General features: G+C 33.2%; 2 protein-coding genes across 6 annotated transcripts; both read left to right on the top strand.

Moving 5' to 3' along the window:
• The first annotated feature begins 731 nt into the window (after window positions 1-731).
• LOC143907733 (protein FAM8A1) lies at window positions 732-3,168 on the top strand. 4 transcript variants are annotated; one of them, XM_077424650.1, is made up of 6 exons: window positions 732-889; window positions 1,175-1,442; window positions 1,980-2,090; window positions 2,171-2,291; window positions 2,460-2,583; window positions 2,693-3,168. In XM_077424650.1, the coding sequence occupies exons 2-6, from the start codon at window positions 1,193-1,195 to the stop codon at window positions 3,023-3,025; spliced, it is 939 nt and encodes a 312-aa protein (XP_077280776.1). In that variant the 5' UTR covers window positions 732-889; window positions 1,175-1,192; the 3' UTR covers window positions 3,026-3,168. The 4 variants fall into 4 exon arrangements, with proteins under 4 accessions (XP_077280776.1, XP_077280777.1, XP_077280775.1 ...); XM_077424651.1 differs by having other exon boundaries at window positions 750-898; XM_077424649.1 differs by having other exon boundaries at window positions 751-1,442.
• A 10,345-nt stretch (window positions 3,169-13,513) lies between these two features.
• Rab6 (RAS oncogene family member Rab6) lies at window positions 13,514-23,985 on the top strand. Of its 2 annotated transcripts, none has more exons than XM_077424659.1 (6): window positions 13,514-13,853; window positions 15,012-15,070; window positions 17,165-17,324; window positions 17,726-17,931; window positions 18,027-18,093; window positions 21,787-23,985. In XM_077424659.1, exons 1-6 carry the CDS (start codon window positions 13,784-13,786, stop codon window positions 21,858-21,860), a joined length of 636 nt encoding a protein of 211 aa, XP_077280785.1. In that variant the 5' UTR covers window positions 13,514-13,783; the 3' UTR covers window positions 21,861-23,985. The 2 variants fall into 2 exon arrangements, with proteins under 2 accessions (XP_077280785.1, XP_077280786.1); XM_077424660.1 differs by lacking the exon at window positions 21,787-23,985 and adding an exon at window positions 18,635-21,580 and having other exon boundaries at window positions 13,517-13,853.
• The last annotated feature ends 996 nt before the right edge of the window (window positions 23,986-24,981 follow it).

Here is a 24,981-nt window from a genome sequence, read left to right on the forward strand (position 1 = left end):
TTTAATTCATTAAATTATCAAAAAAAATAAATTCTTAATTCTGTTTTAATTATAAATAATATATTTTTTTAAATTTACATATTATGTTAAGAATATATATAAAACGTTGTATTTAGCACAATTATTTTAAAAAAATCGGAGCACAACTCATCAGCATTTATATTCTGGCTGCCAAATGTTTAGTGATTCCTTGATGAAACAATAATTGGGATAAAATTTCGAATCACTATTTTGGACAAGTCTCAGTTATCCTTTACTTCTGACCAGTTTTAACTACCAGAAGTCGGTCTTGAATGATTTCGTTTGTCATTTACGTTACAATTATACATTTAAAAATCACTTTCAAGAAGTAGAATAAAAGTAAAAAATACCACACCACATTTTTCTCAAAGAATGCTTTAAGTTTAAACCTTTTTCTTGTAGTACTTTTGTTTATTTTTAGAAACAGGTTCTGATCGACTTATATCGCTATAGTATATTTTTATCAGCAGATGATAATATACGTATAATAATCTAGAATTTTCACGTAACGAGCAGGGAAAAATCACAGATTATTTCAAAATGTTAACAAAAATATTATATATAGCAAAAAACTATTTCTCAAGATTTTATACAAATATATAGAAAATACTCTGAATTTTTTTCAAACTTCTATTGATAATGTTCTCGGATAAGAAATGCGCCTTTAGATGTCAGCCTAGGAGTTTTCCCCACGATTGAAGTCTGGGGGAAACGCTGTCGTGACGGAAATTCACTGGTCTAATCGCAACCATGATCGCAACAGTAAAAAGCTTTACATTGTATCCATTTGATGTCGTACACGTCAGTGATAGACAGCAGTGTTAGCTAGCGCGTTCACGTACGAGCGTAGTGATTGATTGCCACAGAGGTATCGAAAGTAATTTGCAATTATTTACAATTAAATATAACGTTATCAGTGCGTTTGTTTATCTTCTTCCGACGCATCTTGCATTTGTGCCTGTCAATTGCTTCCTAGCATAAAAATTAATCGACGAAGTGACAACTGCTCTACGTACGTGTGTCAATTGTCATTGTTTTGTTATCGTGCCAAACGAAGGGGGAAAATTTTAGAGCGATATAAACGTCATATCGATAGCTTCCACGACTTTATTGAGTGACGAGACTGACGAGCCGATTTATTTTCTTACACAAGCAAAGCGGAGAAGCCAAAATGGCAGACGACAAAAACGACGACACGCCGGGGCGGGAAAGTATTCCGGATTCCGAAATGGAAACCGAACGTATTCCGGATTCCGAAAGTAAAATAGATCCGGCGGAGGAGAGATCGCGGTATTTCAAAAAGTTGGAAGAATGGTACCAGGAGGCATACGCTTGGCAAAGTTTCGCAGCGTGGTTCCCGCATTACGTGATGTCAGGGCAACCCATCATTAATCCAAATCCGACACTTGGTACGATGAAACGCAAGTATTTTGAAATCATCATGCGTGACATTTCGAAGGGCAAGAAACCAAGAAATGACTATCTGTATTTTGAGTTGTTCTATGTTATATTTTTGTTTATACAAAATTATAAATGATATAATGTAATATAGTATAAACATAGAAAAATATTGGGCTCAAAATATTTCAAAGATTGGAATGAGAAATAAATTGTATCGATAAAATTTAAAATATTCAGATATACCTAAGTACTAGAAAAAATTTGAAAAATTCTCTATTTTCTTCCTTTTTCTTACATATGTAATACGTATTTCTAATAAATATTATTAAAATATTGTACTCTTAATTGTTTTTAGATTTTAGTGATTATAGTTGTTACTACATAATAAAGAACAATTTTAGACTAATTTGAGAGACTGTCGAGATATAGCTTCAGCGTTAAAAATGAATTGAAGTTTAAAGAAGACATATGATTTCTTCATACCCTTTAATACCCTTCCAACCAAATCAAGTTTTATCTATTTATAACAAGTAAAAATTGATAAATATTTTTTACAGCATCGTCTAATACACAAGGAGTGATAAATGTAGACAGACAGAATGAGACAGCGAGGCAAAGGAGGCCTCAGGAACAATCCGCGGGACCCTTCCAACCTCCAGGAACTGATGGTTATTAGTCTTAAATAAGTATTAGATTGTTACATATTAAATATCGTTGATTTATGTCTTTCTTAAATTTATCGATTCAGGTTACGAGTATCGAATTCCTCCGATTTGGAAGAGGTTCGCAGCTGAATTTATAGATTCAACAATGCTATTTCTCTTGAAGTTTTCCATCACCTTCATCGCAATCGACGTCTTCGACTTTATGTAGGTAGAAAAACACGGCACTGTGTATATAATAATTAAAAGATATTTATCAAATTTCACTTGTTACGAATAGATATAACTTTGTCAATGCAATTCTCACAGTCATAATTTATTTCTATTCAATTTTTTAAATTTCTAATATTTTCAACGTCTTTTTTAATGCTGCAGAGACATCGAGGATTTAGATTTGTTGCAAACAAATTTACGTATTGATTATAAAATGGCGCTGGAGATGACTTATGGAATTCTGATTCTGGAAGTAATTCATCGCGTGATAGTTTGTATCTTTGAGGTAAGAAAACACAAATCCATTGATATTTCATAAAGAGATTATACAGTCTTTTATAAAAATAAATCCACACAAAAAGACTGAGTTAATTTTTTTCTATAAAACGTTTCAGGCCTTCTGGCTTCAACATGGAGTGTACGGTCTTATTGGCGGTGCTACTCCTGGCAAGTACATGATGGGTTTGCGGGTGGTTCAGTGCCGAAGCATAACTCCCGTTGAACGTCCGAATGAGCCAGATTTGGTCTTGGTGAGCCCCGGAACCGATCTGGGCCTGCCGTTAGCATTGGGCCGGTCACTGGTGAAGAATTTCGTGCTGGCGTTCGTATTCCCGATTTGTTTCTCCCTGTTCTTCTTTCGGTTCAACCGAACCGGCTACGATTTGATCTGTCACTCCATCGTCATAGAGGATCCCTACAGAAATAATAACCGGCCACACCAGGAGTAGTCCGTCTGAGGGACGGTTGCATGGAATTCTCTCTGTGATGTGTACATATGTTGTATGTGCTTCTTGTACCAAATGCATGCGGGTTCATGTGTATGGCGTGTATATACGTGTAAAAAAAATAAAGATTATTATTGTGGCTAGAAGTCGTTTCAGAAATTTTCTTATCCAGAGATTGGATTGTATGTACATGCAAGATTTTAACTTTCTGTAGCAATTCCTTTACGATGAGATACGTGAATCGGTTTAATTCTATTGTGTCACTTTGCTGATTTATAGAGAATTAAGGTTAATCTTAAATTAATCCAATCTTTGCACTAAATTATTTTGCCTAGTTTCCTAATAAAGTTGAAAATACACTTAAACGTAAATCAGTCTTTCTTCTTTATGACTTCAGTGATGTCAATGTTACTGATGAGCAAATTCTCAAGAAGACAGGTTATCTGATGTGTCTACGGTCAACCATTCCGTAGCAGTAGACGGACGTTAGCAGCAGCAGAGAAAAGCCTGAGGGCCTGAGAGAAGCCATTCCGCATCCCCGGTCTTTTTCATGGGACCGTTGAAAGCCTCTGTACACTAGCGCCAGTACATCCATTTTCAAAATTGGTACTACGTAGCCATTTTCATTTTCCGATACTGCCGATAAAACATCATTTTGGTGCGCGTCTGTGCTACATCTGCAAATTGCGTGATTTCATCTGGTAATGCACACAATTTAATTTTATTTAATCTAGTACTCGTATCAAGGAAAAGGTATATGTATATAAGCAATATTTTTAAAGGCCGTCCTGCTTGTACCGAATGTTATTAAGATTAAATGCATTTTGGACTTTGCATTTTCTTAGTTATAAATTAAATATTAGTTTGTATCTTAGATTTTAACTGACATCCGCTATAGAAACAGGTCAACTTATAGCCCTCCACCGCCCCCGCCGATTCTGATCGGCGGTCCTCTTTTATTTACAATATACGTTTTTGTCACATTTCTATCATTTACTTTATTTCTCTTACAATTTACTTTACAATATAATAATACAACATTATAAAAGAGTTATTACAATATACATAATTTAATTACATAATGTACACAATTATTTATACATAATACATTGGTATTATTTAAAATAAAAATTGATATTTGTTTTATTGAATATTAATTTTTAATATAAAAATTAGTATTATTTAATACATATATACATTTGTGTTTTAATATTAAAAATATATAATAATAAATATAATTATATTTATTATTATATTAAGAATATTTTTTACTTTTATTTTGTTTACAATTTTTTCTATCGAATTTAATCCCCTTGTCCCTGCCTACCCAAATACCTACCTACTTGTATTCCGCGATCTATAATACCTACCTATCCATTTTCCTACCTACCCGTGTTATATAATCTATTATAATATACAAATAACAAAACTTTAATGAAGACCGCGACACTATTTATAAGGGGCCTGATTTGTTTGTTGTTCTAGTAGGATACCTGAACGGGAGGAGGAGGGGGGGATATCTCCAAGTAACACGATTGCTTGAGATGTGAGAAAAATGGAATTGGGAGTTCTAACACTCGCGCAATTGGGATTTAATTGCGGTTTTTCCAATCTCGCACTTATGCGAGAAAATATAAAGAAGATAGTCTTTTGGCGCAAATAAATAAATAAATAAATAAATATATATATATATATATATATAATCATTTTATATGTTACCTTATTTCACCATTGCAATGTGGTCAATGTTGACCACTTACGTTTAATGTATCCAATCTTCTTTCTTCGGGCTAGACTGGACTTACCTTTGTCGCTCCTGGCCATATGCAATCTGGTCACATTTCGACCAGATCAAAAAGAAGGAAAAAAATTCCTTGTTTCCTTCCTTGTCGGATTATTATCATCGCCGAAAGATAATATTACGTTCGATTCAAATTACACGCGAGCATCGATTGTATAAAAATAACGAGAAATTAATTAAAAAATATATATATATATATTAATTCATAAAAACTAACTGTACAATTCAATTAAGCATTGAAAAATATTTCTATCACCAATTCTGTTATTTATATATACACTTAAGAATATTAAATAACCGTTTTTTTTTATTTTGAATTGTAATCAAGTACATAAAAAAATTTTACTTCGCGTTATATGAATATCTTAATTATATCTCGCAAAAAATTGAAATTTATAATGCGGACAAAATTAAAAAATTAATAATCGGAAAATTTCTCGATAAAAACCGACCCCGAAAATACAAAGATGCGTGATTGTGCGCATGTTCATGCAACACGCATCTTGAAAATATATCAAGTAAGATATTATACAGAATAAATGACGTGAGATCTGAAAAAAAGTAACTTTCCGCACAATTGATATAATTGGATATTACAATTAATAATATAATACAATTAATACAATACAATAATACAATTAATATTACAATAATTGCGTTCTTAATTGAATAATATATGCAAATCTTTATATAAACTTACATATCGATATAAATATATATCTCATTATATTTTTCATTTTCTATCAAAATTACTTTTTATACATATATTCATATATATTACTGTAAAATTGAATATATAATTGTACTATACAATCAATTCTAAAATAATTTAAAAAGGTTCAGCGTTTCTTGACAGAATAATTGGAATCTCACGTCATATATAAATTACTTGATTGGCACAGAGCCAATTTCTCAATCAAAAATAGATGAATAGGCTACAAAACAATTAGGATAAAATCGATGTTTTGTTAAAATAAATTTTAGTAATTAATAACCATTATTACATTTCCTATAAAATATATTGCATAGTAAGATCAAAATATTTCTTATCTCTCTTATTCATGTTTATATTTATGCTATAACACTTTCTAAATATATATATATATATATATATATATATATATATATATATTGCTTCTTTGCATCGATTTATATAATATTTAATCTTGGATATAAATATGTAGAAGAGGAATAAATGGATATATAAATAACAGACATCTTAACTAATTAATAATTTTTCCCTATCTACAAATATTTCTTTTTTTATAATACCTAACACAATATCTTATTTACTCGTATCACTTGTTCAAGAAAAATAATATAAAAATAATTCTTCAGAAAAAAATATAAATAAAAATTTTATATTTTAAAAATCACTACTAAATTTTAATTGTGATAGTATTGTTTTATTTCTTATTTCTCTGTGTTTCTAAAATATATACATATACATATAAGCAGAATTTATAAACGTAAAAAAATTTCGAAAATTTAATCTAATTCTGTATCTTACACTAATTTAAATTCGCGAAATAAAATTCTGATATATTTCGATAAAATACTTTGTCAGATATTTAAGATTTAACATTTTCTTCAACAATTATTTATGTAGAACGCGGCAGTTCGCCAATATAATTAAATAAACTGTTATGAGCTCTTTGCGAGCTCCGTGCGTGCAAAGAAAAGAGTGTGCGAGTATTTCCTCAAGTCCTCAAGTATAATCGCACATAATACATCGATAAACAAGTGACACCAAGATTAAATGATTGCCCTAATCAGTTTTAACCTTTCCATTTTAAGGCAAAGGATCTACTCGAAATGTAATATTTTTTATACTATAATTTATTGTTATAATTTAACATGTACCGAGATATATTTACTCTATATTTGATTAATCGTAGATTCGTTACCTCTGCAATAAAAAAAATTTTTTGACTCACCGATCCGACGCGCAACGGGCGGAGTTATTCAGGAACGTAGCTACGATGATTCTGTAACGTACAAACGTATAAGAATAAAATTAAAAAAGCGCTCAAAATAATCAACCTTTCAAAAGATAATTCTTATTCACCTCTAATTCGTTTTTCAATGAGATATTTAATAATACAATTATCTATTTTCTCAAAAAAATCTTTACAAAAATAAATTTTTATAAAAATTTGGATAATTTCTCTTGCTCTAATTATATTTTTAACTTATCGAAATAAAACAATTTGAATAAATTGGAAAAGAATTATTATACGGATAAGGGATGATACTCACCCCAAGGTTGCTCCGCCGGAGCCCGATGTCTCTCTCGGACTTCCTCCTCCTCTCAGGGCGTCAGGCTTCCTCCTCTCACCGCACAGAACACTCGCGAGAAACACTCGCGGATAACAAACTAGGGCCCGATTCTCTAACGAGAAACGTATGCGTAAACTCTGCTCTAACAGAAAAACTGCAAGCTTATTAGCTAAAAACTGTGCGATAGCCAATCAATTTGCAGCCTTTCTGTTAGAGCAGAGTTTGCGCATACGTTTCTCGTTAGAGAATCGGGGCCCTACAATCGCGCGTGGACTAATTTCGCGCGTGGAGTAAGTCTTTCTCGCGCGATACTGTACGGCACTCCCGTTTAAAAAAGTCCTTTAGTCCGATTACTTGAACGGCACTCCCGAAATAAACGCGACAAGCCGTCTGCGGTTTGTTTATTAAATTAAATCGGCGGACGAGGGTACGTTAGCTTCCCCGTCTTTAGATTTTTATCCAAGCAGAACAAGAGTTTTGCTTGGGTAAAATCCTCGTACTGGGTACTGGGCCTTCCCACCTCGCCAAGATCGTACCCATGAGAAGGAAGTACTTTACTCTGCGATATATATAAAAGCAGGTAATATAGATTTTTCGCGCAAATTTAAAGGAGTCGCGAAATATACAGTAATATACAATAAGGGACATGTGTACGAAAAATCAAGTGAGGTTACCGACACTTTACAAGAAATAAGTCGTTCTAAATGTGCGTTCGCGGAGCGTGCCATTGTCATTCTATCCTTGTTTACATCTAATGAACGAGAAAGATAGAACGATGCAAATCGCCACGGCCGAGATTTTCAACGAATAATACATGTACTTAGCGATCAGATGAATACATTATTCATGTCTTAAAATATTCCCTGAAGTTTCCGGATTTCGTACATACCTTGAAAATAAGGGCTTGCCGAATGTTTTGCTCTGATATATCTCGTTAATGGCGATGAAATGTTCAAAGATCTTGACGCGAGATACTACACGAATCAAATGGACGGTTAGTATAAAGACACGCAGTAGTTGATTAAACAAAACCACAATTAAGATTAAATATCGTGCGCACATTACACGGTATCGAGCACGTAAATCTCGCGAATATAAGTACTATATATTAATGCATGCTTTGCACAACGAGGAGTCGCGATTACGCGACACGAAATACACGAAAATAAGAAATATTAACGAATATAACGGCCGGGCGTTGTGTCACGGCGCGGGCGTGCGTGCTATTACTCGAATCACTTAATACGATTTCACGTTTTCCACTCGGCCCTCTTTCCGCTCTTCGAAAAGAATCGCGGGGGATAATCGCACGACAATTCTGGCACAGCATGTTAAAAGCATGACACGATTCGAGATATGCCGCGTAAATGAATATGCCATGCATTGCACATTCGATAGTCCAGACATATAGCGGCCCGGGCGGGACGAACGGTTATCGCCCGGGAATATCACGATGAAACTACAAATCACTCTCACAACTCACTAATTGCCGTACCTTCGCCTCGACATATCTCCGCCTCGAGCGAGCTTCTTCTTCTTCTTCTTATATTTGGCTCCTGCCTCTAATACGAGGTCAATATGGCCAGTATTTGCCCCTGTTTGTTTCCAAAGTCTGAATCAGGTTGAGTGGCGAAGTCCAAAAGGCAATTGCAAGCAGACAGTATCAGTCGCAATACTTAAAAAAAATTTTTCGTTCGGGCGGAACACGTCCGAACACGTTAAAACGTGACCTCTATTAAGCTGGACCCCCCACCAGCGCAAATCAAGTTCGCACTAGTTCAAAAATTTAGTGCTATTTAGGTGCTAATTAAGTGCCCTAGTCCGAATTTTGGTGCTCGGACCGTTTAGCAGGAAATCGCGTAAAAAATGGGGGGGTCCAGCTTGCCATAAAGCTGGACCCCCCCATATCAGAAAATGGTCCTACAGAGAAGATAAGTACACTATAATTTAGTGCTAATTAAGTGCTAATTAAGTGCTCTAATAAAACAATAAAATGTTGACAGATTATAACATTTATTTAAATATACCATTATATATATTGAACACAGAACCGTCGCGGTCGACACTAACACTTAAAAAGATTGCTACATGAATATATTCGTTACTAAAATGATCGAAAACATATATTTCCCAAATCTGAGTTCATTGCTAACAGTAAAACAATTACAATAATTAACTTAGACCAGCCGTTGGCGCTGAGCACTAAGTTCCGTCATCTGATCGTCTACGAATTAGTTGCTCGCATGATTATGGTCTTAAAATAAACTTGAGACATTGTACTTTAAAAGAATATCACGATTCGAATTCAGTGTTAGCAGCTTAGTGTTGAAATTAATTAATTAATCAATACAGCGCGCGCTTCGCGAATAAACTAATTAATTTCAACCCTATACAAGTAGCACTAAATTCGAGTCGTGTTACTTTCTTAAAGTACAATGTCTCAGGATTATTTTGGGACCATAATCATGCGAGCACCTAATTCTTTGACGATTCTGTAACGAACTTTAGAGCGCGGCGCGCGTGCTCCATGGATAAATTAATTAACTTCAACGCTATACAGCTAGCACTAAGTTCGAATTGTAATATTTTCTTAAAGTACAATGTCTCAGAATTATTTTGGGACCATAATCACGCGAGCACCTAATTCTTTGACGATGCATAGCGTTGAAATTAATTAGTTTATCCGCGAAGCGTGCACGCCGCGCTCTAAAGTTTGTTACAGAATCGTCAAAGAATTAGGTGCTCGCGTGATTATGATGCCATAATAATCGTAATACATTGTACTTTAAGAAAATATCACGATTCGGATTTAGTGCTAGCTGCAAAGGGTTGAAATAAATTAATTAATCAATACCGCGCCCGCTTCGCGGATAAACTAATTAATTTCAACCCTATACAAGTAGCACTAAATTCGAGTCGTGTTACTTTCTTAAAGTACAATGTTTCAGGATTATTTTGGGACCATAATCATGCGAGCACCTAATTCTTTGACGATTCTGCAACGAATTATAGAGCGCAACGCGCGCGCTCCATGGATAAATTAATTAATTTCAACGCTATGCAGTTAGCACTAAATTCGAATCGTGATATTTTTTTAAAGTACAATGCCTCAGGATTGTTTTGGGACCAAAAACACGCGAGCACCTAATTCTTTGACGATGCGCAGTAACGAATTATAGAGCGCTGCGCGCGCTACATGAGTTAATTAATTAATTTCAACCCTTTGCAGCTTGCACTAAATTCGAATCGTGATATTTTCTTAAAGTACAATGTCTCAGGATTATTTTAAGACCATAATTACGCGAGCACCTAATTCTTTGACGATTCTGTAACAAATTATAGAGCGCGGTGCGCGCGCTCCATGGATAAATTAATTAATTTTAACGCTATACAGCTTAGCACTAAATTCGAATTGTAATATTTTCTTAAAGTACAATGTCTCAGGATTATTTTAAGACCATAATCACGCGAGCACCTAATTCTTTGACGATTCTGCAACGAATTATAGAGCGCAACGCGCGCCCTCCATGGATAAATTAATTAATTTCAACGCTATACAGCTAGCACTAAATTCAAATCGTGATATTTTCTTAAAGTACAATGTATTACGATTATTATGGCATCATAATCACGCGAGCACCTAATTCTTTGACGATTCTGTAACAAACTTTAGAGCGCGGCGTGCACGTTTCGCGGATAAACTAATTAATTTCAACGCTATGCATCGTCAAAGAATTAGGTGCTCGCGTGTTTTTGGTCCCAAAATAATCCTGAGACATTGTACTTTAAAAAATTATTACGATTCGAATTTAGTGCTAGCTGCAAAGGGTTGAAATCAATTAATTAACTCATGGAGCGCGCGCGCCGCGCTCTATAATTCGTTACAGAATCGTCAAAGAATTAGGTGCTCGAGTGATTATGGTCTTAAAATAATCCTGAGACATTGTACTTTAAGAAAATACCACGATTCGAATTTAGTGCTAGCTGTATAGCGTTGAAATTAATTAATTTATCCATGGAGCACGCGCGCCGCGCTCTAAAGTTCGTTACAGAATATTATCGTCAAAGAATTAGGTGCTCGCATGATTATGGTCCCAAAATAATCCTGAGACATTGTACTTTAAGAAAGTAACACGACTCGAATTTAGTGCTACTTGTATAGCGTTGAAATTAATTAGTTTATCCGCGAAGCGCGCGCTGTATTGATTTATTAATTCATTTCAACATTAAGCTGCTAACACTAAATTCGAATCGTGATATTCTTTTAAAGTACACAATGTCTGAGAATTATTTTAATACTATAATCATGCGAGCAACTAATTCGTAGACGATCAGATGACGGAACTTAGTGCTCAGCGCCAACGGCTGGTCTAAGTTAATTATTGTAATTGTTTTACTGTTAGCAATGATCTCAGATTTGGGAAATATATGTTTTCGATCATTTTAGTAACGAATATATTCATGCAGCAATCTTTTTAAGTGTTAGTGTCGACCGCGACGGTTCTGTGTTCAATATATAATGGTATATTTAAATAAATGTTATAATCTGTCAACATTTTATCGTTTTTTAGAGCACTTAATTAGCACTTAATTAGCACTAAATTATAGTGTACTTAACCTATGTGAACCTGGCACCCGACATTCGAAAAATTAATTTTTTTTACGGAAAACGTTAGCATTTCGTTTGTAGTTGTATGTAGTAACAAACATTTTGTTTGCAGTTCAATACATTAAAAATTATAAAAATTTTAAATATAATTCGCACCCCACTTTGAGATATCTCAAATCCGCTTCCGCAGTCTACTTCAGAATCATTTGTAATTGTTTGTAGTGCCTTTCGTTTCGTTCGAAGTCGAACCGTTTAAAAGTTATTACATTTTTGCAATAAACAAAAAGTATAACTTTGCCAATTTTGGAGATATCTCAAATCCGCTTGCGCCATCTTCTTCCGAATCGTTTGTAGTTGTTTGTAGTGCTTTTCTTTTTGTTTGTAGTTGCACCGTTTGAAAGATATGATATTTTTGCAATAAATAAAGAATTTGATTTTGCCAATTTTTTAATTATCTTAAAACTGATTGGAAAAGCACTACAAACAACTACAAACGATTCTGAAGAAGATGGCGCAAGCGGATTTGAGATATCTCCAAAATTGGCAAAGTTACACTTTTTGTTTATTGCAAAAATGTAATAACTTTTAAACGGTTCAACTACAAACAAAAAAAAAGCACTACAAACAATTACAAACGATTCTGAAGAAGATGGCGCAAGCGGATTTGAGATATCACCAAAATTGGCAAAGTTAGGTTTTTTTATTTTTTTAAATTGTTGTAACTTTTATATATATAAACGGTGCAACTACAAACGAAAAGAGAAGCACTACAAACAACTAGAAACGATTCTGAAGATGGCGCAAGCGGATTTGAGATATCTCAAAGTGGGGTGCGAGTCATTTTTTAAATGTTTATAACTTTTAATGTATTGAACTACAAACGAAATTTTTGTTACTACAAACAACTACAAACAAAATGCTAACGTTTTCCGTAAAAAAATTAATTTTTCGAATGTCGGGTGCCAGGTTCACATAGGTGTGTACTTATCTTCTCTGTAGGACCATTTTCTGATATGGGGGGGGTGGTCCAGCTTTATGGCAAGCTGGACCCCCCCATTTTTTACGCGATTTCCTGCTAAACGGTTCGAGCACCAAAATTCGGACTAGGGCACTTAATTAGCACCTAAATAGCACTAAATTTTTGACCTAGTGCGAACTTGATTTGCGCTGGTGGAGGGGTCCAGCTTAATAGAGGTTAAAACGTGTCGTCCGTGTCTACACGCGAAACGCGAAACACGTAACACGTCCGAGCCCCGAGCTATAGTCCGCGTACCGTACGTTGGGCGAATTGCCTCGAGCGAGCGATTCGCGCGACACATTCATTCACGACACTTGATACACTTGATACAAATTCTTAATTCTTGTGCGCGTCGTCGTCGATTATTCCCGCAAAACGAGGAGCAGGAATGCCAATCGCACAAACGAGCGCGCGAATTTCGAATAACAGCATCCACGGCACGGAGCACGGAGCACAAACACTTCACACCTGTCCGAAATTCATCGGGAGAGTGATTGAGTAACATGTCCGCGGGTAACGGTATTCCGAACGTCAACGAAAACAAGTAGCAAGGCCATCTCGCCGATGGAAACAATCGTCCGCGCGCCGACTTTGAACGTACTTTACACGCTGCTCCGAAATCGGCGGACTCATTCAACGGTCGCGGCTCGCGGCATCACGCGCAGTGCCTGAGCGCCCCTGAGCAGCCTCTCTCGACGAGGAATGAGCCCTCTCTTTCTCTCTCTCCTCTCGGAAACCAGTGGCGCCGCCTACGGCGTTCTCCGCGACTCCGTTTTTCAGTCGCACGACGTCACTTCCCAGTTAAACGTGGCCGACTCGCACGGCAAGGAGTGGCATTCAAGCGAGCGTCGCGAGCTGTCAAGCTGTCGCCGCTGTCGGCCCTGAATAGCCCGAGAGCGAGCTAGCGGTGAACCTCTAGTCAGCCGGGTGCAGCTGATCGTTTTAAATGACTCGTCGTGGCGGCCATTGAGCGCGTTATCGAGCATACGTCGGCATCGAGACCGCTGGTTTTAGGCCTGCCGAGAATCCGTTCAGGCGCGTCGAAAGTAAAACATGTCGTCCTCGGGCGATTTCGGTAACCCGTTGCGGAAGTTCAAGCTCGTCTTTCTGGGCGAGCAGAGCGGTGAGTGTTTTTCCCTCTCGACGGTGTGTGTCAACAAGTGCGTCCGGTGTTCTACGAAAAAAAAAAGAAAAAAAGAATGGATCGATTTTTCTCCGGCGGGGGGGCAAACGCTATTCGCGAGCTCCGGTCCTACGGGACTACGGGCCCGATCGGGGTGACGACCTTTCCCGACGTCGCCTGGTACCCTTCTAGGTTATGGATCGATATTCCCCACTACCGCCGCCGCCGCCACCGTCGCCGTCGCCGTCGTCATCGTCGCCGTGTTCACGATGATGACACGGTATCGCCGTGTTAACTGCGCTCGTACGGGCCGCGCGGTTATAGACGCTTAAAACGTGCAACGTGGTGTCTGCGCCCTGCGCTTTTTGCCAAATGGCAGTAATATGGCACTCCGACGGCCGCGTCGGAGTTAAACGCACGACGAAACGGATCTTTACGACATCTCTTCGGAACCTTTTTGCTATAACAATAGCAATAAGGAAATTTGTTATGACGAAGAAATTTAATTTAGATGTAATTACTCAAATTTGACGAAAGAAAAAACGTAATAAGTAGAAAAAGAGGGCATTGACTATGAGCCACAACATAATGTTTTTGTGTCGTATTCTTTAATTAAATTAATATTTGACATATGTATGTACGTTGGTCTGTCTATCTGACCATTTTCAGTGAGATAAATTAATGAAGCTAAAAATCAACGTACAGGCCGGCTTTCAAACGAAACAAAGGATGTTCTTTTTAAACCATAAACGATTTTATTAAAATCACGTAAAAATACTCATTAATGTTTCGATTTACTTAAGTCTTCCTCAGAACGCCAAAGAAAATATTTTGATCAAATTGCGTGTCAAAAAATAAAATTAAAAAACCTCGGAGTAACAATTAAACACATTATGTTAAAACAGCTTGAATAAATTAATAAGATACATAAATGTCGGTCAATCAAAGCAAATGATAAAAAATAAAAGCCGCGATACACGTATTTAGTCGCGTTAGTTTTTGTCGCAATATACATGACATAACTAATGTATCTGGTCTAGAAATATAAATTTTACGGAAGAAATGGTTCCCGGAGTCATCAAAAATTAATTGAAGCTTAGTTGTACCAAAATTTATAAGAATGCAAATTATCTGAGTAAATGTAATTTTGTATTGCAGTCGGGAAGACATCTCTTATTACGCGGTTTATGTATGACAGCTTTGACAACACATACCAGGTATGTAATAATTTATTTATATCTTAATTATTATAATTTTTCTATAATATAAATAAGTGATTTTTGTTGTATGCTTTGAACTTATATCATTTGCACCGTTTTTATTGCATGCACGTTGCACGGGTTGTGGAAAATTGTATTGTTCGTTTGCATTATACTTTAAACGTTTAAATTTATAGATCTATCCATTAATATTTTTAATCTTTGATGTAAATATTTATTAAACATGAATGACTTTTTAACAAAACTCTAATCTAAATTTACAAAATTTGCATTTCAAATCTTTTTTAGAATTTTCTAAAATTCTTGTTTAAAATTTCATTAAGAATACATTTAGATTTGTGGAAAATAAATAAATTTTATGTAAGAGTTAACTCTTTGATAATCAATGAGGTTCTTGTGTTATATATTCGCAGCAGCAAAAAGAGTTGGCTATAAATTCTTATAAAATATAAATTTATATTGAATGATGATTAATGTATTTGGCTATAAACTGTGATGTAATGGTTCCCAGGAATCTTTATCTAATGAGATACAGTTTTCTTAGATAAAAAAGAAACTGATGTCATTTAAATGTCATTTAAAGTATATTATATATTATTAATTAAGTTATTTAAGTCAAATTTTTTAAAATTACAGCTTGAGATTTATTAATATCTCACATTTTCTTTCTTTTTGATTTTTATTTTCTGTTAGTTATCACCGTCATAATAAATATCTTTTATCAAATAAAGTTTTCCATTGCATGAACATAATTTACAACGTGTCAGTGTGTTTTGTGTGCTCTAATCCCACCATTAATTTTTGCACTGTAATAAACTATATGTGTGAAATAAAATGCTTGATTTTTTATTCACTCTGCTATTTCTTACCTTAAGAAATCTATTCAAATAGTTGTAAATATTATCAATACTCCATGCGTTTATTTATTTTTTATTGAAGTGTTTATTAATGGTTATAAAATGGTAATTGTTATACGTTATATACGCGCGCGGTATTCGTTATATGTTTTAGATAGTTTATTTACCATCTGCCTCTCGGTTCGCAAAATTATTCGAATTCCTATATTGTATTTGTATTTTTAATTAAGGAAATTGCATCTATTATTTAAATCATGTCGGTTTGTTATAATTGTTTTTTTTTGCCATTTTATTTGTATTTTTTTTATATTATTTTATATAATTTTGAGCGTATAATTATGTATATTGTAAATGCAGAAAGAGTGCAAGAAAGTGCAGTTGGAACGAAAAGACCTAATGCTAGCAGGAGAGGCAGTAGGGAACCAAGATATTGACTTTTTCTAATCGACAAAGATAAAAAGAGAGACGAAGAAATTGTTAGGACATCGACATCGATAACTCGCTTCTCTTTCTCTCTTTCTATATATTTTATAACATCACATTATCCGTATGGCACTTTGTTAATAAATTATGTTATGTTTAATTACATTATAATAAATTATTAAATAGAGTAAGTATACAATAAAATATACATATAAATAGTTGCTTTCCTTTTACACTCAAGTAATACTGAGTCACTCAGTTTTGTGAGTATTTTATACTCAGATAAGATACGTCATTTTGTACTTACCTGCTTATTTTGGTGACAAAGCTATCATAACAATACAGGTTCATAATCTCATTTTTAACGTGAGTCTATTACACTCATTAAAACACACGGTCTCGATTGAGGGTAAAAACTCAGTTGAATCTCACTCATAAGTGAGAATTATCTGACAATGAGTTTTGATGTAAATTGAAAGCAACTAATATAATAAAATTATTTTTTAATACTACTTTAAGTATATTTCTAATCAGTGTCTGGTATCAGTAAAAATATTTTTATACTAACCCTCCGTCATCCATATATATAGGGCTTTATATAAGCCCATATTATCATACATTTATGAAAATCTCGTTTGAAAAATATTACATATCATTGCACATTATTTAAATTAGTTTTATTTTTTTAACATCAACTTTAATACAATTCTAATTTTTTTGTCAACTTCTAAAAGTGATTTGTTTACCTTTTTTGGCATTATGATAAGAGATTGATTAATGTTTAATATCTTGATGTATCGTTATGTTGCAGGCCACGATAGGAATAGATTTCTTAAGCAAAACTATGTATCTTGAGGACAGAACTGTGAGACTACAACTGTGGGATACAGCGGGGCAAGAACGGTTCCGTTCTCTGATACCTAGTTATATCAGAGATTCTACCGTCGCCGTCGTTGTTTACGATATTACCAGTAAGCAATCGGTATATAAGGAATACGGTGTCCTAGAAAAGCTACATGCCAGTAGTTACATAACTTTATTTATAAATTTCTTAGCTTGATGCTTTAAATCTGTTTGGAGATTTTAGATTCTTTATTTTTAATATTTCTTTAAAGAAAATTTATTTCTGCTTTTTTTTAAATCTATACAAATAACATATGTTTTACATGTTAAATCGATAATTTCATGCCCTTTGTGGGTTTTAATAAATTATATTATTTTATTAACATAATTTGATATTGTAATGAATAATAATGATAATATAATAATAATATAAATTTAATTGCGCTGGCATATGCTCTATTATTGGGATACACCCTGATAAATAAACTATGAAACCAATTGTAAGATTGCTAATTGTAATATTTGTCAGACGCCAACTCGTTTCATCAAACATCCAAGTGGATAGATGATGTACGGACTGAAAGAGGAAGTGATGTGATAATTATGCTAGTGGGCAATAAAACTGATTTGAGTGATAAGAGGCAAGTTTCGACGGAAGAGGGCGAACGGAAAGCGAAAGAACTAAATGTGATGTTTATCGAAACTAGTGCTAAGGCCGGCTATAACGTTAAACAGGTAATCGTATTACCCCTTTTTTTCACGCTCGATGCAAAGAAATTTTTTCGACCTATGAAAGTGAGCAAAATTACCATTTGTGTTAATTATTTTAGCTATTTAGAAGAGTAGCGGCGGCTCTGCCAGGTATGGATTCCACCGAAAATAAGCCTCCCGAAGACAGTATCCTTTTGCGTAAGATACTTACTGCACGCAATTTGCATGGCATATTTGCAGGAACGTTCGCGGCGACTTCTTTTATTTCACGTGCAAATAATTCCCACTTCACCCGTTATTATCTATTCCTTCGATTCTGCACCATCTTTTAATATCGATTTTTTTTTCTTCCGACTATTTTCTCTTCATTGTTTCCTCGAATTGTAACTTTTAAAATTTATTTTTATATGCTATCTTTCACGTTTTTATTTTATAATCAATTAATTATTAGTACTTTATTTCAGGATATCAAACGTGGAACTCTTTCCGCGTTTTATATATTTTGTTTAACATTTAAAAGAAAAATAGATATTAATTTTTATTAATAATTTAAATATTTAAATTTCTTGCCATTTGTTATATTTTTTGAGATTGTTCGATCCAGTCTATCCATTCTAATTTTTCGTTTTTTATTTTGGCACTGGATTTATTTGGCGATCCGTCGGACCTTCCATTTGTTTGCGTTATACTTTTGTGTTTTCCTTAATATGTTCTTTAATCCGTATAGTGCAAGAGGTAGTGCTCAAGGACACGCCAATCGAACTGAAAGCCTCAGAGAGCAGTTGTGCATGCTAAGTCGTCGTCGGCCTATATGGTAGCAGGGTATCGAATCGAATCGAATCGGACGGAGTCTTAAATCTCCGAATAGGGCCCAAACCGCCCCGGATCGTCTCTGGAGCGGTTTGGGAATCTTTTTCGAAAAACATGAACCGATTTTCTAGGTAAATTTCTAAGAGAGCTTCTTATCGATTTTTCAGTAAGCATTATAAACGAATAATACAGTATTAATATTATCGCATATATTATAATTAATAATATTAATATGTTATTATTTAACTGAGGACATTATAACTTTTTCGATAAAATCGAGTAATGTTCTTTCGGAAATTTTCTTAGGAAATATATACACTTATAAGATTATTATACATAATATATTAATACAATTAATTTATTTTAGTTTGTTCTGTTTCAAGACTATTCGAAGAGAATGACTTATGTTTCTGTTCGATGCCCTGACCAGTAGACAAAACACATTGAGCTAAGTTAACTTATAAGTTAATGACATAGGATGTTATTGATTGCATTCGGCCTGTGGTTTTCGTGAAATCGGAAAACTCTTCGAAAGCCGTGCACTCAACAGCAACGATTTTTACTAAGATGAGAAAAAGTACAGTTTCACACAGTAGCTTAAGACTGCTTTTACACAATGACGTGTTTCGGTATATTAGCCGATCGTAGAAAGAGCTATTAACCTTTTCGGCCTTGATACAACAATACGTTCTCGATTAAAATTATGGAGCATTTTAAACAAATTGCAACTTTTTAAATTAGTTAATCTGAATTCTTGTACACTAAAGCAGACTGAAAAATACAATAAAAATAATTATTCGAATTAAAGTAATAATTTCAAAAATAATTATTTGAATTAAAGTAATAATTTCAAAATTTATCTTATTTAAGTTTTTATTAGACGATGATAAATGATTAGGTGAGAAAAGTGTTTTATATATTATATTTTTGAAGAATCCAGTATTTATTATGTATCAGAGCTGAAAGAGTTGGTATAGCCTTTATTACAGTATCAAAGTTTACCTAAGTTTATTTCGCTTGTTAATATCGGTTATTCATCATCGTACATTATGTTTTTTACGCGTACAATTAAACATACAACGACAGTTGCTCAAATTGACATTAAACAGCTGGATAGAAGTGAATCGTATTTTCCGTGTTCTTATTTATTTTGCAGTTTTCAAGAACGAGATTAATTGTCGTACACATTTGCAATAAATAGAGAAAATAAGACAGAGCTGCATTTGCATTTACGATATTTAGCGACGATTACATCGATTTGGAGATTATGATTGAACGCGTTATATAAATGCAGTCCTTGAGATAATTAAATAAAATTTGTCAAATAATCAAGTTCTAATGACTAATGAATATATGTAGATTCTCGCTCTATTCGATGCTATAGAGAAAAAAATAAGTAATTGAAACTCAATATTGAAAGCTTAATCTGATTTGACTCTAAATACATTGACGCTGGACAGTTGATAAAAAACAAGAAAAATAGGAGGGATTGAGGGAAAAGACATTTAAAGGAAAATTTTGTATGAAATAAGTGGATAATTAATTAGCAGCTAACTATATCTCTCTCTCTTTTCTACAAATAATTTAAGAGTAGAATAAATGAACACCTCTGTACAGATTCGGATTTATTTTTTTTATTGAATCAAATATTTTCTTTCTTTAAGCTATTATTTATACATTTTTTCTTTCCGGATTTATAAATTTGTTTATAAAAGAAAGTTTTTATAAAAGAACAAAAACAACTGGTTTGTTTAAATACTGCACATATAATTTGAAATTTGGATAAAAAAGACTTCTGATTTGTAGTAAGATATCTATTTTAATGTCGCATTTGTTGACAATTTGTCTGTTATTATAATATCTTAATTTATGTAAAAAAAAACAAACTATTGATAATATAATGAAATAGTGAAAAAATAATATTTTTTATGTTCTCTCGTCTATGATTTTTTAATTTTTTTTCGTAATTTCTTGTTATTTTGCTATTATTTTTAAAGTATTGAGAACATAATTTATTTTAACTTATTTTTTCTTGCTTGACTTTCTTATTTTTCCTGTAATCGTTTTTTCTTAAATTAGGAATGTCATTAAGAATAATTGGCGAGAAAAGTTACCAAAATTACATATTACAAATTTATAAGAAAAGAACTTTGTATTAATAATTTTAATATTTTTGATAATTACATATGTGTAGAGCTTGTGCTAAATGATCTAAGAAAATATTTATTTTTTATATTGGATTTAATTAATGAACATATAAGCAAATTAATACTAAATTAATTTAAAAATTAATTTTATAATCTGACTTTTTAGATTTAATCGAATTTTTTATTAACTTTATAATACATGTTTGTTATTTTGTTCCGCGTTCTGTAATATTTTTTTTCTGCGAAATTTTGTGTTTTAGAAAACTCATAGCAAGTAATTGTAGAACATATTCTCCGTCCCGTTTTTGAAATTTTATACGTTTTTTCGATTGTCACTTTTCCTGACTTGGATAAGCAGAAATTAAAGCGCGAGATTGTACACAATTAAATCAGAGCAGTATTCTCTTGAAGGATTATTGGTTAAAGCAAAACTAAAGGAAAAAAGTAAGAGATCGATTTGGCAGCGATAACTATCAGTATAATCGATAAATAAATACTTAGAAATTTGTAGATAATACCAGAAAAGTCATAGAAAAAAAGTTTGTTTACTGCAGTATCATTAAGGATTGCATTGTACTTTATCTGGTTTGTAAGCATTCATTGTATTATCGGAAACATCAACACACATTGATTTATTAGTTTAAGACTACCAGTCAAATGTTTATTAAGTGCAATAATGTATTTACTGACCAATAACATTGCCAAATTGCAAAAAGCGCATAAGTCTTTTTGATATTTAATTTTTCGAAAAAGCATTACCTTCTTTTGGTATTGATAAATAGGACTGTGCCGAACAAAAGATATATTGGAACGCGATTTTATTAGTTCTTTTTATTGCATATATCATTCAATTAGTTTCTTGAGAAATACCGAAGAGAGAAAGTGAGATGAAATTGCTACACGCCTTAACACACAAAAGCAGCTGTCGACTTGCAGAATCAATCACCGATGCAGAACGGCTCGGAGTCGGAGGGTGAGAGCGGCTGCATGTGCTAGGGCGATTTGTCGTCTCGAAATCCGAAGAGAGAAAGAGAGCGAAAAGAGAGAGAAGAGAGCGGGAAAATCGCAGTCAATCTCCCAACACGAATCATTATACACCATTGCAAGACGCTGCTGCTGGCTTCTTCTGATGTCGTTATGGGAACAGGGGCCTTCGTCGCCGATCTCGGGCCCTAAGTATCGTTTCAAGTGCTACTAGACGAACTCATGCGATATCTAATACTAGCTAACTTGCGTTGTTTTCGGACCGGCTTTTGTGCGAGAGAGTGGAGGACCGCACCATTCGGGATACTTCCATGTTTAAGCTTGAAACGATGATAGCTACGGAGTCCACGTAAAGTCTTCGACTATCAATTCGTTCGCGTCTAATTATGAATTTTCTAAACAATTTTTGCTGAAGCAAAATTATAAGTGACAAATTTTATATTTGTTAATGTATAAACCAATAATTATACAATTATTGGTCAATATTATTACTATATTTATGATTTTAATTTGATAAATTTAATTAACGATTTTACAAATATATATTATACATTATTTTTATCAATATGAAATTACAATTGCGGGACTTATAGATATTGAATATCTTCATACAAAATATTATAGTAAAACTATAAAAAAGGATATTTTCTTTTCTGAATTAATTGACGTGAAAGGGTTAAAGAGGTAAATCATAGTGACGTTTCGTGACCAGTTTTTAAGCAATAATCTTTTGGGCTTCTGATAAATCCTACATATCACCATTCTTACAAGAGGCGTTCGCTAATCTTTGAGATCAATCCTTTACTTACAGTGATAACCCATAATTTTTTAAAATATATGTCTAATCGAAGTAAATTAATTTTGAGATATAAAAAATATTAAAATATAAAATGTAATGTTTAATGTATTTGTGTTTTTATATTATTATAATTTACAAACAAAAACAAAAGTAATATAAATTAAACTTATATACTAATAGGTTAATAATCTAGAAATTAATTTGATTTATAAGAAAATAGATAATATCACATTACAATATTTAAAATAATCTAGATTTTTTCTAAGTTTTAATTATTTTATTAAACACTGGGCGTATTAATTGATTAATGATCACTGTAAGAAAAGGATTAATTTATCGTCTGGCCTGTGTGTGCGATTAATCGAGTTCACTGCTACATCTTTCCAAGTTTAAGCACATATATTGTCTTTTCGTTCAGAGATCCTGTATGTAATAAAACGCGCACAAGGCACCGAAGCTTGCGGATGGATAGTTTCTTTTGTGTACTTAAAAAAAAGAGAAGAAGAGAAATAAGGAAAAAAAGAACAGAGAAAGCACGACTGAAAGTAATCATCCTCGGTGAAGTTTATTAGGTCGCTACTAAGCTAATTACGATGAGTTCGCGAGTATCTCAATGACGGTACGTTTATCAAGGCAAGGTGTTCGTTCGAGGATATATTTCTAATGTACCACATATTACGTATCTTTATAGACGTTTTTCGATATCTCTTGATAATAAACGACTCTACTTGATAACGAGACTCAAGTCTGTAGATCGACGGTGGATACGCAAGTGTGCACAAACGACCAAACTCACTCATGCACGTGATCCTTTTTTTATTGCAAACCATTGCCTTCTGAATCCTTGTGATACGATGAATATATTCAACTGTAAGTCTCTCCACCACGGAGAAATTATATAAAAGCCAGCTAAATCGTCTAGAAATGATCGAAAAGTTATTGATTCACGTTTTAAATTGCACAAATAATCAACAATTTATATTTAAATCATTAATAATTTAATTTGCAGCCAGATAAATTTATAAATCTGATGTATTATTAATTTGTAAATTCAAATTTAATTAATATGAATTATATAAATATATATAAATACTATGTAAATATACCTAAATTAGTTCTAACAAATTTCACTAATTTGAGAAGTTGAGTTAAAATGAAAATATATATAACGTTTGGCCGTTTGTACAAAAAGAAATGCCTATGCGCTACGCCAAACGCAAACACACGTCGAATGTTTCTCTAGAAGATGATTATCGGAGGATTATCGGAGAAATAAATCAATTATTATTAGCTGTGCTTGACGCGAAACCTCTACAAGTCCTAGCAAACATCGTTATCTCTTTGCACTCAAAAAGCGCGACAGCATTATTCCAAATTTAGAACTTGTTACGTTATTTTTATATTATTCTGTGTAATATATTTATTTTCGTTAATTTATGTTTAATGGCATTCAATAAAATGGGAAAACAATAAAATAATTAGCACTCGATAGAATATAAATTGATTAATATTATGTACCATTTATAATACTTATAACTCTACAAAAATGTACCGTTTTGATCGTTATAAAAAATTGTATTTATTTATCTGAAGATTACAACCATATATGATATTTTTAAAAGCTTCAGTAACGAAGTAAATTTTAAAAAAATCGATGAACGAGTGCAAAGGGGTGGATGTGAAACTGTCTCTCTAGCCAGCTCCTATATAACGTGTCGTGTAGCGTTAATCTGACAGTGTTGCACAGCAATATTGAGTATGTACCGCGAGATGGTTTTTTTGAACACTATATTTCGAGGCAACGCGTTCGAGGGCGGATCTAGCAGATTTCATAATTTAACGAAGTTTGTGAAAACTCGGTTACTTTCACCCGAATTTATCTCGTAATCATCTCATGTAGATGTTAAATTTGTATGTCGCTGTGATTATGATTTATTAGCACAAATATAATATAATGAGCCAATGTTGCCGAATCAATCAATTATATCAATATTATTACTGAAATTAATTATTGGTATTTATTGAAATTAAGCGTTATGTATAACATATCTATTATATGCTGAATTAATTTACTTATTTACATTCAAAGTTTATTGAATTTGTCAAGTGTTATTGAATCTTATTAGGTTTATTGAATTTAAATTACAGAGTTAAATACGTTTGATTTATGAATTGAATTAATTAGTTTATTCAAATATTGTTTGATTTACGAAATATACCCCTAAATTAACTTGCAGCAAAAAAGAATTAGTATCTTGAAATATCAAACTTATTTGGATTGCAAAAAATATTTTTGAATCCCACGAAGTTTAAGGGGTGGAATTCTCTTCTCTC

This window comes from Temnothorax americanus, unplaced genomic scaffold (assembly GCF_048541705.1).
Source record: "Temnothorax americanus isolate GAGA-0224 unplaced genomic scaffold, ASM4854170v1 Scaffold88, whole genome shotgun sequence".
NCBI lineage: Eukaryota > Metazoa > Arthropoda > Insecta > Hymenoptera > Formicidae > Temnothorax > Temnothorax americanus.

Coding starts and splice junctions, on each gene's coding strand:
- Rab6 (XM_077424659.1), top strand. CDS start 13,784: ATGTCGTCCTCGGGCGATTTCGGTAACCCGTTGCGGAAGTTCAAGCTC. Junction 13,854..15,011: donor CTTTCTGGGCGAGCAGAGCG/GTGAGTGTTTTT, acceptor TTTGTATTGCAG/TCGGGAAGACATCTCTTATT. Junction 17,325..17,725: donor CGTTGTTTACGATATTACCA/GTAAGCAATCGG, acceptor AATATTTGTCAG/ACGCCAACTCGTTTCATCAA.
- LOC143907733 (XM_077424650.1), top strand. CDS start 1,193: ATGGCAGACGACAAAAACGACGACACGCCGGGGCGGGAAAGTATTCCG. Junction 1,443..1,979: donor GACACTTGGTACGATGAAAC/GCAAGTATTTTG, acceptor TATTTTTTACAG/CATCGTCTAATACACAAGGA. Junction 2,292..2,459: donor ATCGACGTCTTCGACTTTAT/GTAGGTAGAAAA, acceptor TTAATGCTGCAG/AGACATCGAGGATTTAGATT.